The 16,975-nt window shown below is 35.5% G+C and overlaps 1 protein-coding gene across 1 annotated transcript in view; it reads right to left on the bottom strand.

Annotated features, from left to right (window-relative positions):
• Positions 1-6,438: 6,438 nt before the first annotated feature.
• The window catches only part of CNTNAP2 (contactin associated protein 2), a 1,376,829-nt gene continuing 1,366,292 nt past the window's right edge, over positions 6,439-16,975 (bottom strand). Inside the window, exons 21-22 of the mRNA XM_077159101.1 lie at positions 13,256-13,336; positions 6,439-6,653 (exon numbers count right to left, since the gene is read on the bottom strand). Of these exons, the coding sequence (XP_077015216.1) occupies positions 6,454-6,653; positions 13,256-13,336 (281 nt within the window). The 3' untranslated portion in view covers positions 6,439-6,453. The remainder of the gene's footprint in view (positions 6,654-13,255; positions 13,337-16,975) is intronic.

Below are 16,975 nucleotides of genomic sequence, written 5' to 3'. Positions count from 1 at the left end.
TTGTTTCTTTCCTTCGTGGAGATTTGGCATGTGTTTATTTACTTATCCTGTCCTAAGAGACGAATTTGCTTACTTACTCTATGCTTAGAGAATGGGTTAAAAATGAAAACGTGATTAGAAAAGAAAACTTGGATTCTTTTCCTGGCAAAAACTGCCTTGAGTTGTGGTCCTTTGTTGGATGCTGGTTAGGTTTGTGGGGAGGATTTTGCTTATAGAAAGGAGCCTTTAGGTACAGGGATTATTTTAGCCCAGGCTTTACTGAATTCATGTTTTTCAGAGTGACCAAAGAAAGGTAAGCATAGTTAATGAATAGCCATATATTTTCTTTATAGAATTAGCTTTCATACATAGGTTCATTTGGGAGGGTACGAACCTCTTGTCCAGAAATAATTTCCTCTTTTCTGTGTTCTGGTGAATCCATCATGCTGTGTCACACTGACAGTGTAAAATTAGATGCGCTTTCTCCAATGGACTTCTTCCCCTGCAATTTTCTCTGTTTCCCACCCACCATCCACTTAACAAATATTGCCTTGTGCAAAAGAAAGTTTCTGTGCTCATGGAATTTACTGATCTCTGTGGACACAGACAACACTAGGTAGGACTGGAAAAGGAACAAACAAGTTGGGACTCAAAAGCCTTGCTGGAGATGTTTTTTAGTTTGAACATTAATGAACTTTATAGGGATAGTTCTCTTTTCTCAGGGAGTTTTATGACACTATTGCCGTACTTGGATCGCATAATGCAAAGCAGAGTCATGACAAATAACCTTATGGTATAATGCTTTCTAAATATATTGGAGCAACATTCCTATTGACTAGCCTTAGGAATTGCTGAAGGACAGAGATATTTAGCTTGTAACTGGAATTCACACTTATTGGTGTACATTTAAATGCTTCATTGAGAATTAATTAAAAGCAAATAGCTTCCAAATATAACAGAAGAACAGGAAGTGGGAGAAATAATTTAAGACTAAAGCTGTTGTTGTACATAGCCCTGTTATCCAGTTCACTGGCCTGGATCTATTTGCCCCTTATTCAGTGTTACTCCCTTATGCCAAATAAGGTCAGAATATATTCTGGACATCACTTAACTCTAACCACATTTTATGGAGCTGTGTGTAAATTAATCCAATACATGAAACCAATTTCCATTAAGCTATTTAAAGAAAAATTGGGGGGTGGGAAGGTTAACAATGGATGCATCCAAATAAAACCTCCCTTTGAGGAGTAACTGTTTCTCCATAGCTTTTGGAAAGATTATATTCGCAATAGATGGACACTTCAGTGCTTGGAATTTTCTTTTACTGAAGATTGAAAGTGGATTCTGGAGAACTGAGTGGTACAAAACACAAAGAATCACATTTAGGATAATTAAAACTATTTTGAATTTTTATTTATCAATATGACTTCTAATATAATTTTAATTAAATGAAAGACATTCACAAAGAATATTAGGCATACATACATAATTTCCTTCTTTCATTCTAGTTTACATGCTGTTGTTTTAAGAGTTGAATTTTGTGTTATTTCACAGCAATGGAATCCTAATTGACTTTACAGAAAGAATATTTAACCCAGCTTTTCACAACTCTAAACTCTGCAGTCACCAAGCTCACCTAAAAAATTGAAAAAACCTAACAAAACAAAACTTAGACTCAGTAACATTTAGAACTGTTGCCTGTTCTACTTGAGAGAAACATCCATATTTTCATAGCCATCCCAGAATCCAGTAGTCTCTGCAAACTTGTAGACTCTCTTAGTAGACTCCTTCTTAAAGCATGTTTTCATCTGGAAGAGAAATGTGTAAATGTGTTTGCCAATGAATACGTGTGTGCCCATATATTTTTATTATCTTCTGCCAGTCTTTCCTCAATGAGAGACTATGAGCAAACTTTCACCATGATTTCCCCATTTCACTGACAGTGAGTTTTACCTACCACTCGTATGAAAAGTATCCAGCTGTTAAAGGACTCCACCTTAAAGTTTTCATAATCATCACCCAGAGTACCTGTAGTGTAGACAGAGAGCCACCAGGCAAAGCGAAAATATCATGTTTCTATTTGTGTTGACTTGTTGATAAAGGCCATTCCAATCACACTGGGGCTATGTGTAAGAATAGGTAAGATGAGCGATTAGTCACATCCCACCTGGGAATTGTGGGCTTTCAACTGATCAAATTCTGACTTCTCTGGCCTTTGGCACATTTCCTAATGCCAGTTTAGCTACTTTGCAGTCACCTGATTAATAATTCGGCAGTTGTGTAGCAATGCCCCATGTTTCCAGATTCCTAGACTGTTTCTTTTGATGTGACCTGAAACTGCAGAATCAGAGAGGAAGTCTTCCACCAGACTTTGGTCTCTTGGTTTCAAAGAATTCTTCAATTAACAGTCAATGGTTGATGATATTGTAAGCCCTTGATTGTGTACTACGGATGAACTGCATGTGTGTGAAGATTTCTCAAGTTAAAAGAAAGAAAGAAAGATAGGAGTCAATTGGCCCTCACAATTGTCTTATGAAGTAGGTAAAACAGTGCCATCTTAAATACGGCACAGAGGAGGGGCGGAGATTCAGCTGCTGAATCAAGTCAGCGACCTGACCAAGGACAAACAGCAAGTCAGGAACAGAGAAGGGGTTAGAACTCTGTAAACTGATTTTTGGGGTCTAATCTTGCCAAAACTCTATTTAAAACTAGCATCTTTTCTTTTTTTTTTTTTTAAACTGCCAGACAGGATGGTGAAAAGGGAAACAATATTAAAAGGTTCAACCGAGAATCTAATCCTTTGGAGGTATGAAACTTAAAGGGACCATTAAAAGCTTTATACCATAAGAAAAGAATATGGTGTGGAAAGCAGAGGGAGAAAAAGAACAAGTGAAAGGACAGGCTAGCTTGTGTCATAGAAGGAAATAAAAATTCCTTCTTGACACTACACAGAGTACTTGCATTTTCATATCCAGTGGTTGTTTGCTTTTTCCTTAAGTGCATTCTGTACTTTGTGTCTTTGTGCCTAGGTCTCCACAGATGTGCTCAGCTCAGCCTGCATCTGGTTGCTGTTCATCCAGATGTTTAGCAATTACATTATGACCCACTCCATGGCTCATATCAATACCCTTTTCTTTGGTGCCTCTTAATTCCTGCTCCTGTTTGTAAAGAATGCTTGCTTGTCAAACACAGGGCAACAGAAAATTTTCCAACAAAGGCAGGTCAAACTCTCTTACCAGCTCTGCAAAAACAACTTCTACCCAACCACCTCTTTTTCTGAGCAGTTGGTTGAAAGCCACAAGGGGAAATACATTCTTATCTATTAAGATCTGGAGAATAATTTAACAATAAAATAATCTATCTCTTGAGCTATCTTCCTTCAGCTCTGGGGAATACACTATTTTGAGAGTTTAGAATGGCACTAATTTTGCATTTATTCAGAGTTCCCCACTCCTAGCTTCTCAAAACATTGCTGCTTGCTTTATACCCAGAAGATATTTCCTTCCCAAGCAACCCTAGATCAGCCATCAACTTTTTTTGAAACTTTATAAAAGTCTTTTGTCTGTTTTCGTCTTTTCTTATTATTTAGAGGCTCCTGTGGGCCTATGTGAGCTTGATTGATAATGTATTAAGATATAAAATGTTGAGATTTTTGTGGGATGTATATGACAAAGCAAGATTTGGCTTTGAATTTGGGTCATTAAGTCACAGCTATCTATATTTTTGTCCTAAGCGTTCAAGGGAAGGAGCTGGGAAAAAAAGAGCTGCTTCTTCACATAAATTATTTACCATTTAGAATATACTGGATGTGGTTTTCATAAGCAGATTTAGGAATTTTCATTAAACCCAATATCCCAAAGAGAAGCCAAAATTTCTTGCACTCATTTGGCACTTAATTTATTTACTCAACACCTTAAACATTTTTTGATGTCTGTCTCCTGCAGCCCCTTCAAGGGCAAGGGATGATGTTTTCTCTCTTTGTCTTACTTATGATATGGGTGAACCACAGATTCCTCCAGTCATTCCAGGGTCCTAGGTTTGAAAAGTTGGAGATAAATGTTTGAGGTTTTATTTTTTACCTTTGTTGCAGGAAGATGGGAAGAGGAAGTTTGAGGACAGTTTACTACCAGGAGCTGTTTTTGATTGTTTTAACCCCTTAACAATTTTGGAAAGAAAGGGAAAGTGCCACAGACAATGCCTAAGAAACAGAGCTAGGATGGGAAATGCAAGAGATAATTTCCATCTGACATTATTTAAGTGCAAAAGCAATAGCTGTAAAATAGGTTCAAAAAATCAGAACTGCCTCTAAAATGCAGTATTTAAAATTTGGTTTTCAATTTGACAATACATAAGAGAATCTTAATGGCAGTCATCTGTGTTAAATTGCTTTGCTTATGTCACTTGTAACTGTTACACTGTTTTGAGATTTAGTCATATTAAATATTCTGCTATTTAAAAAATGCATTTTTAAAAAGGATGATCAAGACCTTTTAAAATTAAGGGCGGTCATGATAGTGCCGGAGGTCGGTAACTATAAAAGAGCATCAGAATTCTTTTTGTTGTTGTTGTTCTGTCATCTGGACCTGAATGGGAATTAACTGGTCCTACATCACCTTTACAATGTGTCATGTCTTGGTGCAGTGTGCCATTGACACATTACCATTGCCCAAGAAAGTGAGATTCTCTAACAAGTTAGGCTTACGGGATAACTTGAAAAGTATCTAAATATAATCCCAAGTAACTAGTTTCCATTTTATTAAAAGAGCCCATCAAAACAAAATTTTCACATCTTTTTAATTCTTCTGGCTCCCTTTCAGGAGAAGCAAAAAAAAATAATCATTTAATTCTAAAAATTGTTGGAGTCTAAATTTTTTTTATTTTTACATGGGCAGGCACTGGGAATCAAACCGGGGTCCTCTGGTATGGCAGGCAAGCATTCTTGCCTGCTGAGCCACCGTGGCCCACCCTAAATTTTTTTAAAAAGTTCTTATTAAGGATAAGGAGTCTCAAATATAATGGCCATAAATGGTAGTCATTCTGGGGATAACTTTTGTGTAATCCTTTGTTTTTAAAGAAATAAGTAAATGAATTTTATTTTTTAAATTCCCAATAGGGAGCACTGTCCCCATTTGGTTACACAAAGTCTATTATTTTAAAGTAAAATCAACAGGTATATATTGGAATGTGGTCAATGTTGTTATTAAACTGAGAGGTGTGATTGAGTAGACACGCCCATTCTCTGAAAAGCAACAACCAGCTACCAGGTGTGTGATGTACCCAAAGTTCAAATGTGTCTGCCATGGAAGACTCCTGAATCACGACAGTATGTCTACTTTGGATGGAATAATTTGTGAATGGATGACTTAAAATATTGCAATGTTTTCCATGTGATTCCAGAGTAAATAGTGTAATAATAACAATAATAACTTGGCTTTATTGTATTGTGCCTATTCCGAGGATACTATTTGCTAGGACTTTGTCACAAGGGGATTAAAAACTAGAGATTTAAAGCAAAATAAGAAAGTAACCTAATTTATGCATTTACAAGAAAGGGTCCATACTTTTGCAATGACTATAAAAAATCAGAAGCAAACAATTCATAACATCTGGCTCTAATTCCCTACTGAGGTGCTTACATATACATACAGTGAAATCTAATATGTTGCAGGTAAAGCAGAGGAAAAATCTTTTATAATAGCTGGTCACCACAGCATCACAGCTGAAAAGTACAGATATTGAATAGGTCTAAGACTACATACATGGAACAATATTATCTTTTAGAATTCAATGAAAAATAAAACCAACAATCCCAATATGAAACTACTTTCCATTCTTAATGCTTCTCTCCAGTTGTATGTAACAGGTGTCATATATTTTCTTCCTTCAACTACTGGTAGCAGGCAGGAACCCTAAGAGAACTCACATTGGTTGAAATCTCTTTGAAAACTGGAAAATAATAGGCTTGCTTTGCTCTTTTCTTTCCTTTTCCAATGTACAGGACACCAAATGAGATATTATGCGAACACGAATTAGTTACTACATTAAGCCATTAAAAGTTGACTATATGCAGAAGGAAGAGAATGTTGGAGGCCATATGTACGTTTATCAGCTTTTCTCAAGAAAAAATATCCACATTCTAAGGGCTCTTAAAAATGTAGAAAACTTGCCCTGTTATTACAGATTTTTAGAACACCTCTAACCATACACAAAATAAGACAAATATTCCCTACAAATTTCAACCTTTGCGTAAGCTCTAAAAGCAGTTTTTGTATTATTTTGTTTTGATACAGAAGGGGAAACTCAGCTATAAAGAAATATTAAAAAGTAGTTTTGTGGTGAACAGTCTCAAGAATTTTTTTGTTGCTTGCCTCCCCCAACTTGTGCTGAAAATTTTAAGGATGTGCTCAAGTGTATGAAGCAGGGTGCTTTTGTCCCTTCCCCCCCTCCCTAACCCCTAGCCAAAGAGCGGCCGCCTCAGATGAGCCATTCCTTTTTGCTTTCGTCAATGGTCTCTGTGAAATTGGGGTCGTTGTTCATAATGGCAGCGTCCGCGCTTTCTGCTGACTCTGCCCCTTTTGCTTCATTGGTGTGGTAGGTGCCCTTGTGGCGGAACATGTACCGAATGAGGAACACCAAGGTGCAGAGAATGGTGAAAATCACCACAGCAATGACCCCTGGGGAGACAGGAGACATACAAGAGGTTAAACAAATCTCACATGCCCCTCCAGTGCTTTTCCCCTCTCTCCAGCATGGTTCCCTCCAGTGCCCCCTTTCCTCTATAAAACACAGTATTCCAAAGCAACAATAAAACCAGTAGTAAAATAGGACTTCTCCTTCTGGCCAGGAAGGAATGACAGGAACAGCTGGAGTAATGCCCTGCAGTCAAAAGTAATAAAAATACTTGTATGAAACAAATTTTTTGATGTTAGGCAACAGGTAGAACAGAACTGTGATACCCAAGAAAAGGGAAACAAGGTAAGCCCTAGGTTTTTCCTAGTTTTCTGCATGCAGGCAATTTTTTGCATAGTGGTGTAGGGAGAGACAACACAAACAAAGCCTCCTGGGCTCCCTAAATTGAGCAGATGGCGAGGACTAGGCACGGAGAAGAACTCTAGTAATCTGCACAGTGGTCCTTGTGACCCTGTGATTGAATATAAATATGTTCATGAATAAGGTAAAATTTCAGAAGTCCAGGCATAGAGCAATGCCTCAAGAACTGTAAGAACAATTTCCAGAGCTCACACAGGGCTCAGACATGTCTATGTTCCAACCAACCATATTAGAGAGGGCTCATTGATAACCAGGGCATTTAGTATGGATTATGGAAGGGTCATGCTGCAGATGCTTTGCTGAAATAGCCCTAGAGTAAAAGCTACTTCTGATCTTCCCTGAAAAAAGCTTTAAAACAAGACTCAAAAATATCAAGCTGGGCGGGCCATGGTGGCTCAGCAGGCAAGAATGCTTGCCTGCCATGCCCGAGGACCCGGGTTCAATTCCCGGTGCCTGCCCATGTGAAAAAAAAAAAAAGAATATCAAGCTGATATTTAACTACATGCTCAGATGATACAAACAGAACACTTAGTGTAACATTTAAAATGTCTAGCATCTAATAAAAAATGACTGTGGTAGTTAGATTCAGCTGTCAACTTGGCCAGGTGAAGGTACCTAGCTCTGTTGCTGTGGACATGAGCCAATGGCATGTGAACCTCATCTGTTGCTGATTACATCTGCAGTCAGCTAGGAGGCGTGCCTGCTGCAATGAATGGTGTTTGATTTAATTGGCTGGGGAATAAATTAGAGAGCTCAATGTAGCACAGCCCAAGCAGCTCTCAGCATTCACAGCTCAGCCCAGGCCTTTGGAGATGCAGAAAGAAATCACCCCAGGGAAAGTTGTTGAAACCCAGAGGCCTGGAGAGAAGGCCAGCAGAGATCGCCCTGTGGCTTCCCGTGAAGAGAGAACCTCAGTTGAAAGTTAGCTGCCTTTCCTCTGAAGAACTAACGAAATAAATCCCCTTTTATTAAAAGCCAATCTGTCTCTGATGTGTTGCATTCCGGAAGCTAGCAAACTAGAACAATGACCAAATATGAAAAAAAGGGAAAAATGTCAGGAAAATGTCATTTATATCCATAAGAAACATCAGTTAATAAGAGGAGATTTGGAGATGAGAAAGATATTTGAATTGGCAGATAAGGACTTTAAAACAGCTCTTATAAATATGATCAGGATTTAAAGGAAAACTTGATCATAATGAAGAGAAAAATGGAAGATATAAAGTTGAATCAAGTGGAACTTGTAGAGCTGAAATATACAATACCTAAATGAAAAAAAAATATTGGATGGACTAATATGTATTAGACAAGGTAGAAGTACATTCCAATGATATTTAAAACAGTAATATTCCACTGAATAGTACAGAGAGAAAAAAATTTCTTTTAAAGTTGAACCAAGCTTCAGTGACCTTGGTTACAAGATCAAGTGTTCTAATATATATGAACCTGGAGTCTTAGAAGAGGAAAAAATAAAAAATATTTATAGTTATAGCTGCAAAATTTCTGGTTTTGAGGAAAACTAAAAACCTATGCTGCCAAGGATCTCAGCAAGCCCAAAGCAGGATAAATATAAAGAAAACCAAGGCATCTCACTATAAAATTGCTAAAAACCAGTGTTAAAGAGGAAACCTCAGCATCTAGAGGAAAAAGAACACTATGCGCACAGAAAGAGAAATAAATACAACAGATTTCTGCAAGCCAAGTAGACAATGGATCCATATCTTTAAGTGCTGATAGAAAAAAAAATTGTCAATCTAGAATTCACAACCACCTAAAATACCTTTCAAAATGACAGTAAAGCAAATTTTTTTTTCACACACACACAAAAAAGGCTGAGAGAATTCATCACCAAGATGAAATATTTAAAAAGAAATATCAAAATGATATAAGAAATATTACAAATATTTTAAAAAGACATTAAAATATAAAAGAAATATTAAAAAATGATACCCTATGAAAACCTGTATCTCCACAAATGAATAAAGAATACTAAAAATAGCATATCCACCAGTAAATATAAAAGGCTTTTTCTCTTGTTTATAAATTGCTCTAAACTATGATTGTTCAAAGTAAAAATGACTAACGTAACACGGAGTTTGTAATATATGGTAAATGAAAGGCATGACACAAATAGTACAAAAGGAGGGGGAAATACATGCGTACGTTGTATATACAGTGGTATAATACTACTTGAAAGTAGACTATAATAAGCTAAATATGCATCCTGTAAAATCCTAAGCAACTACTAAAAATAAAACAAGGAGCATCACTATGAAACAAAGAGTGGCGGTAAAATAAAATCATGAAAATATACTCATTAATCCGAAAGAAGGGCAGAATAAGAGGTAAAGAGGATAAAGAACAGCTGGCACAAATAGAAAACAAATAGCAAGATGGTAGATTTAAACCCCACTGTCATGATATTTATATTAAATGTGTAACTAATCTAAATACTTCAGTTAAAGAAGACAGACAGAATGGATAAAAAAAGAAGCCAACTAATTGTGTGCTGTCTACAAGAAATGAACTTTAAATATAAAGAAATGTTATAAGTAAAGGGTTGAAAAAGTTATACCATGCCAACACTAATCATAAACAACCTAGAATCACTATATATTAATATCAGACAAAGGACAAGGATTGTTAGCAGGGATTAAAAAAAAGAGCATTTCATAAAGATAAAAGGATCAATTCATCAATAAGATACAACAATTCTAAATGTATATATACCTAGTAGAATTTCAATATAAATGAACCAAAAAACTGATAAAATTGAAAGGAGAATTAGATCAGTTGGAGATTTCTACCCTCTTCTTTCAGTAGTTGTTAGGATAATAAAACAGAATTATTAATAATTAATAAGTGAGGATTTAGAAGACCTGAAAAACATCACCAACCAACGAACCAACTTGACCTCAGGAAATAATACCAGTCCTATACAATGTTTTCCTTAAAACAGAGGAAGGAAGAAACCCTTCTCACTTTATTGTATGAGGCCAGCATTATCCTGATTACAACCAGACAGCCATTAAGAGAAAAGAAATCTATAGAGCAATATTGCCTTTTAATAAAATTTTAGGAAATCAAACTAGCAATATATAAAAAAGACAGTATATTATGACCAAGTGAGGTTAATCCTAGGAATGCAAGATTGCTTTAATATTCAAAAATATATCAATGTAACTTACCACATTAAGAAAGTAAAGCAAAAAAAGCATGTGATCTTCTCAATAGATGCAGAAAGACTATTTGACAAACATCAACCCTCATTCATCATAAAACCTCTCAGCAAACTGTGAATGAAGGAAATTTCCTCAACCTGTTCAAGTACATTCATAAGAAGCTACTGCTAATATCCAACTAGATGAAAGATTAAACGTATTCCCTGAACATGTGGAATGATGCAAGAACATATCAGCTCTCAACACTCTCACTTATGGTTGCTTTGCAGGTCCTAGCCAGTGCAATAAAACAGAGAAAGAAATGAAAAAACATACAGATTTGGAAGGATAAAGTGAAACTCTTCATTCTCAGATGATATGATTGCCTATGTAGAAAATTCTAAGGAATCTACAAAAAAAGTTACTAGAACTAACAAACAAATTTATCAATGTCATAGGACACAAAGCTGATAAACAAAAATCAATTGTATCTCTATATATCAGCAGGAAATAATTGGAAAATGAAAGTAATAAAAGTACTACTTATTATAGTACAAATTGAATACACTTTTTTAAGACCATGTACTGAAAATCAAAAGACTTTGCTGAAATTAAAGGATTCAAATATATGGGCAGATATACATGTTTAAGAATTGGAGGATTCAATATTGTTAAGATGCCAATTCTTTCCAGATTCGTTTATAGATTTAATGTAATCCCAGCCAAACCCCAACAATATTTTATTGGTAAACTTTTATAAGTTGATTAAAAAATTTACATGGAAATGCAAAAGATATAGAGTAGCCAGAACAATTTTGAAAAATGAAGAAAGAAAAATGTTGAAGAACGCATATTGTTGATTTTAAGACTTACTATAAAGAAACAGCAATAAAGAATGTGTTATTAGTTAAATAAAATAGAATAGAGACCAGAAAGTGAACATATATTTATGGTCAATTGATTTTTGACAAATTTCCAAGGAATTTCAGTGGGGGGAAAGTGTAGTCTTTCAACAAATGGTGTTGGAACTAGATATTTATTCAGAAAAAAATTACCTTGACTCTTACCTAATATCATACCTAATATGATATTAACTCAAAATGGATTATATATTTGTATGTTTGTTTGTCAAGATTGAGAATCTCAAAATGGACTATAGACCTAATAGTAAAAGGTAATGATATAAAACATCTAGAAGAAAATATTTACAACCTTGGGATTGGTAAAGATACTTTAGATACGACAAAAAATAAACTATTAAAAATTTTGAAAAATGAGATTTCATCAAAATTAAGATCTCCTGCATTTCAAAAGATGCCATTAAGACCATGAAAAGGCAAGCCACAGACTCAGAGAAAATATTCACAGTATAGATGTGAGACAAAGGGCTTATATCCAGAATATAAAAAGAACACTTAAAAATCTATAAGAAGCCAAACAATATAATTTAAAAGATTTAAGTCAACACTTCACAAAAGATTTACAAGTGGCAATAAGCATATAAAAAGATGCTTGAAATTATTAGTTATCAGAGTAGTGCAATGAGATACCACTGTTCATCCATTAGGCTAAACTTAAGAAGACTGACAATACTAAATGTTGGAGAGATTGCAAACCAGTTTGACCTCTTATGTAGTGATGGGAGGAATGTAAAATGGCTCAACTATTTTGTAGAACGGTTTGACAATTTCTTATAAAGTTAAAGGTCTACTTTCTATAAGACCCAGAAATTGTACTTCTAGTAATTACCAAAGTGAAATAAAAAGATATGTTCACAAAAAACTAGTACAAGAATATTCATAGCAGTTTTATTCATAATAACCCCTAACTGGGAAACAAACCAAATGTATATCAATAGGTAAGTAGATAAAAAATGAATATATAGTGTATCCATATAATGGGATAAAATTTCACAATAAAAACAAATGTGTTATTAATATAAGTGATGACATAGGTGGATAACATGCAAAAGTATTATGCCGACCAAAAGAATCCAGGCAGACTATATACTGATTCCATTTATATGAAACTTGAAAAGAGGAAAACTTTTTTTAGTGAAAAAAAGTCAGAAATTGCCTTGGCTGGGTAGAAGTGGGGCAGGGGGAAGGATTGACTGCAAAGGGACATGAAGGAGTTTTTTGGGGTAATGGAGATGCTCTGTATCTTAGATGCGGTGGTGCATTTACCAAAAGTCACTGACCTATCACTCTTAAATTGGTGCAATTTATCATCTCTAAATCATACCTCAATGAATTTGATTTCAAAAAAGGAAAACAAAAAAAATAAGGATGACGACCTTGATCTGATTATACCAGAACTTTGGACAACAGGATTTAAGTACCACTTTAATTTCATGGTCTCATGTATATTTCTTATAGGCATCTACTTTCTTCCTATGGAGAAGAAATCTATTGGGTAAGTTGATTGAGTTTAAAATTGTTTATACATTTACAGTACTGTTTCACTCAGAGAAGCAGGAAATATCTTTATGTGATGAGACTCACAAGAGGCAGGGTGAGAAGGCGGCAAAGGACAACAAGACTATCAGTGTTTATCCAAATATGGGAATATTCAGAGAGTCAAATTATTCTGTAGTCAAATTTTCTTAGTAAAAAGAAAAGACTGGGATACTTTAGATACTTTGGTTTGTTAATTTTCCGATAATTTTTATTAAGTAAGATGGGTGAACCCATACTGATATATTCCCCTCCTCTTTCTTACAGTCAGCTATTCTGGACCATTTGGGATCAGAAGACAGGAGTCAAAAGACATAAAGTCATAGACAATTGCTCTGGCTGTTATCAGAACTGCCTATTTGTGTATTCAGATTCTATCTAGCTCACCACTACCATTTTCTCTCTCTCTCTCTCTCTCTTTTTTTTCAAGTCAGCCATAAAGAGCAATCAGATTGCAATTTACCGCAGTTTCTCCACATCCTTAAGTCATATTTTAACAGCAAAATGAATAAAGTAAAATCTAGACATCTCCTTTTTTTCCTGGGTTATCATTTTGTTGAAAATTATTACTTTACAAAGGTGACTCGCTACATGAATTACATCACCTACCTCCAATGATAGCCGAATTTCTGTTGACTCCATTTCTTATAGCTTGGCCTTGTCCTGGATTGTATGGAAAATCAGCACTGGCTGTAGAGAAAGAAAGAAAGAGTCAAATATAGGAGTCAAGTATACCATTAATCCCAAATAATTTGATACCTACTTCTTTATAAAACCTTTCAACTCTTCTCTCTAACCTTTCTTTCATTGTTTTCTCAAATGATCCCTCCATTTCAGGGGAACCCACCTTGTTGTTGTCTCCCCTAATGACCACCATCTCTGTTCTGGTGTTCTCCTTTCTTCAATGTCCAGATAAGCCATATGCTTCATGTAAAGGAATATCAGAGAATCCTAGAACTACCTGAGCCGGCCTCCTTCAGTTCCATAATAGACAAGCTTACTCACTAGAATGCTTTTTTCTTATATTTGGCTGAAATCTGTCTCCCATCCACTTTTATCCTGTTTCACAACTGGTAGCATTGCATATATCTGTAGATGAGCATCTTACATCTGCAACAGTAGTTTAAAAAGTGATCATTTTTAAACTAATATTCTCCATAGCTCTAATAAAACATTATAAACTTCAGTAATTTCTAAGGAGGTCATATTTCATGAAAGTTGAGAGAAATATTAACTGCCTAATAAATTTCCCATTTCTTTCCCTATCACAAGAAAACAAGAATCAGTTGTATTAATTTAAAATTTTGTTTCATCTTAGTGATAGAATAAACTTCAAGCACAGAAAATGCTTCAGACAAATAGGTACTGAAGTCTTTCTGTGAGACAGCAGAGTATCTATTATAATCTATATAATAATTCAAAATAAAATATCTCTCACATTTGTTGGACTTTTTTTTCCAAAGTTAAGCAAATCTTTCAATAAAAGTAGCTTTCCTGGAGTAGTGTACCTTAGTTTAAAGCACAGCTATGGCTGGCTACAAGATAGCACAAATTTAATTTTTTTTAATCAAAGTGATTTGGCATAATCAATGTATATAAACTGAGAAAACAAGTTTGTGCTATGATTCAGGGAGGATCACACTGAGGTCTCAGTTTTTCTAAGGCTAATATATTCCTAGGGCTATAGTCTTCCAAGAATCCCCAAGGAAATGATAAAAAGTACGCCGAGTTCTTTTCTTCTTTTCCCTTGGAAATGTGGCAATGAAAAAGGGAGGAGTCAGATTCTACCAGCACATGCTATTTAGTCCTTTCTCTCTTGGACTTGATACTTTTACTTAGGACCAGGAAAATGATTTTTCCCTACATGCATCACCATCCCAAATTAGTTCAACCATCACTGCTATTTAAAGCTGTTGATCTGATTAAAACCACAGACCCCAGGAAAGGTACAAGTGAAAGAAAAATTCTCCATGACTTTTCTTACTCCTCGAAGGCTTTAACTGGTAGACATAGAAGAGACTTCCTAGTGTTATCTGCTTGCTTTAACTGGGCCAGTCCTAAATCTAGTCAGATAGGGCAATGGGGAGAGCCGACACAATATACAGTGATAGCTAAGGCATACGTCTCAATCCCCTGTAAGATTTTCTGGGGTATACAGCATGGATTAATATTGAAATTTCCAAAGGTCAGTCCAAGAATGGAAAGATCTTACATTTATAGGCTTATCATCTGATATTATTAAATTGATCATAAAATTATCCTACTTGAATTAAACAGGCTTATATAAAAAAATCATGTTTTAGAAAACTTGGCTCTCTCCTTTAAACCTAAGTCTTCTCTTCAGGGAAGTGTTATTAGAAGATGTGGCAAATTTATTCATTCAATCATCCATTCATTAACGCAACAAATGTTCATCAAATGCCTACTATTTGTCAGGCACTGTTCTAAGTGCTGGAGATACACAGTGAACAATAAAATAGAGAGAATTGTTATTAATGATCACTCTGCTGGTCCCACCCTGTTTATTCCATTCATCATTTAAGAGTTTAGTTTGTATCGTCCAAATACTAATCTAAAGGAGGGATGTAGTTTTAGTTATGACTCTATCCATTTACAGTGAATTGTCTGAAATTACTTTGTAGTTACCATGTTGTAGCTTGTGTGACCATAGGCACAGAAAGACTTGGTTATTAATGCACGTAATTCCCTGATGTGAACTACCCTTCAAAGGCAGAAAGCTGCTTTTCGATGATGAAAGCTTAAACCTTCACTACCCATTTTGGTATAGTTTCAAGGCCTTTTAATATTGTAATTATCCTTCCTTGGGCACTATTTAGTCCATGTCCTTCTAAAAGGTCATCGAGCTAGGAAGTGGCCTATCTGGGATTAGAGACCCAGTAGGGTTAATTCCAGAGTCAATGATCTTAACTGGCCTTCCTCTTGGGGGCTAGGAAGAGACCCAGGTGAGCTGCTCCGGAGGTTCCTATAGCATTCAGGTAGTTTAGCTTGACTGGGACACACAGGAAGAAGAATCTTTTTCAAGGGGGTGATCAAGGGGGTGAAAATTTGTTTTGTTTTGGATATACTGATTTAAGGTGCCTATAGGACATTTAGGTAGAGATACCTACTAGATATTTGGATATTTTGCTCCAAGAGCTTGACAGAGGTATAGGCCAGAGAGAGTGATAGGTAACCTGGAAGTCATAGGTGAATGGATCATGTTTCTCATCTCCTTTTTATAAACACAGAACTCTTCTGACTTACTTTAAAAATATGAACCCTAATACATGGTGACAAAAAAATACGATGGTAATTTTATTACTCCTTTGTGTGATATTTATGATATCATGAAACTCTTTGCTTTTCTGCCTCAGATAATGTGGATGCTACACAGCATGGTTCTCTTAGCTCCAAGCAGAGATTATGGCTTTGCATCTTTGGCCACAGAACCGCAAAAATCCACAGATACTTAGGGATTCTGATATGCCTCTACCTGGTTCCCTTGAAGTTATTGATATAAACAATAGTGGAAGATGTTGATATGACCTGAGATGAACCAAGGAAAATGAGAAAAGTATGAAGAGAATGGAACCATTTAAAAATCTTTTTTAAAATGCCAGTATTGTCTTTGGTATAAAATTCAAACTCTTTGTGCTGAATTTCTCCTCTGCCTCTTCTCCCATGGGGCTACTGCTCCAACTCAATATTTCAGGCACACAGATCATTGATGCTTCTGGTCAATTTGCCTTTGCTTATATTGCCTGTCAGGACATCTGGTTTGACTCTGTTCTCTTTGTATTAAATCCTACCACTTTCCTGAAACTACCCTCAGCCATCCTACATGATGAGGCTGGCCCTCTTTTCAATAACTACAAATTAATTCTTGTCACTCCTTACTTGGCAGTCATCCTTTTAAAGGAAGGGGCCATTTTTTATTGTATTTGCAGTCCCAATGTACAGACATGAAGCAAGAGTTAAACGAATGTATTTATTTGAATAATTAAAATCAGCCTATTAAGAAATTTACAAACATTTGTGTAGCCTCTATTAATAAAATCTCCCATTCAGATATAATTTTGAAATCAGTTGCATAGGCTCAACTAAACCCTAAAAACAAGATATCATTCTTATTCATCCCTAGCAAAGGAAATGAACAGATTGAATACAAAAAGATACTGATGATTTCTGTGTTCACTAGTCTTTGGTCATTGTCAGAAACCATCATTATAAAACTTGCAGGTACAACAGAAAACCATATAAAATTCTAGGACAGAGTTCTATCTTTTGCACAGTCGTCCCTATTTTCATGACTTTATTTATAAGCTAAGC

Source organism: Tamandua tetradactyla, chromosome 1 (assembly GCF_023851605.1).
Source record: "Tamandua tetradactyla isolate mTamTet1 chromosome 1, mTamTet1.pri, whole genome shotgun sequence".
Lineage (NCBI taxonomy): Eukaryota > Metazoa > Chordata > Mammalia > Pilosa > Myrmecophagidae > Tamandua > Tamandua tetradactyla.
This window is presented reverse-complemented; position numbering and strand designations above follow the sequence as displayed.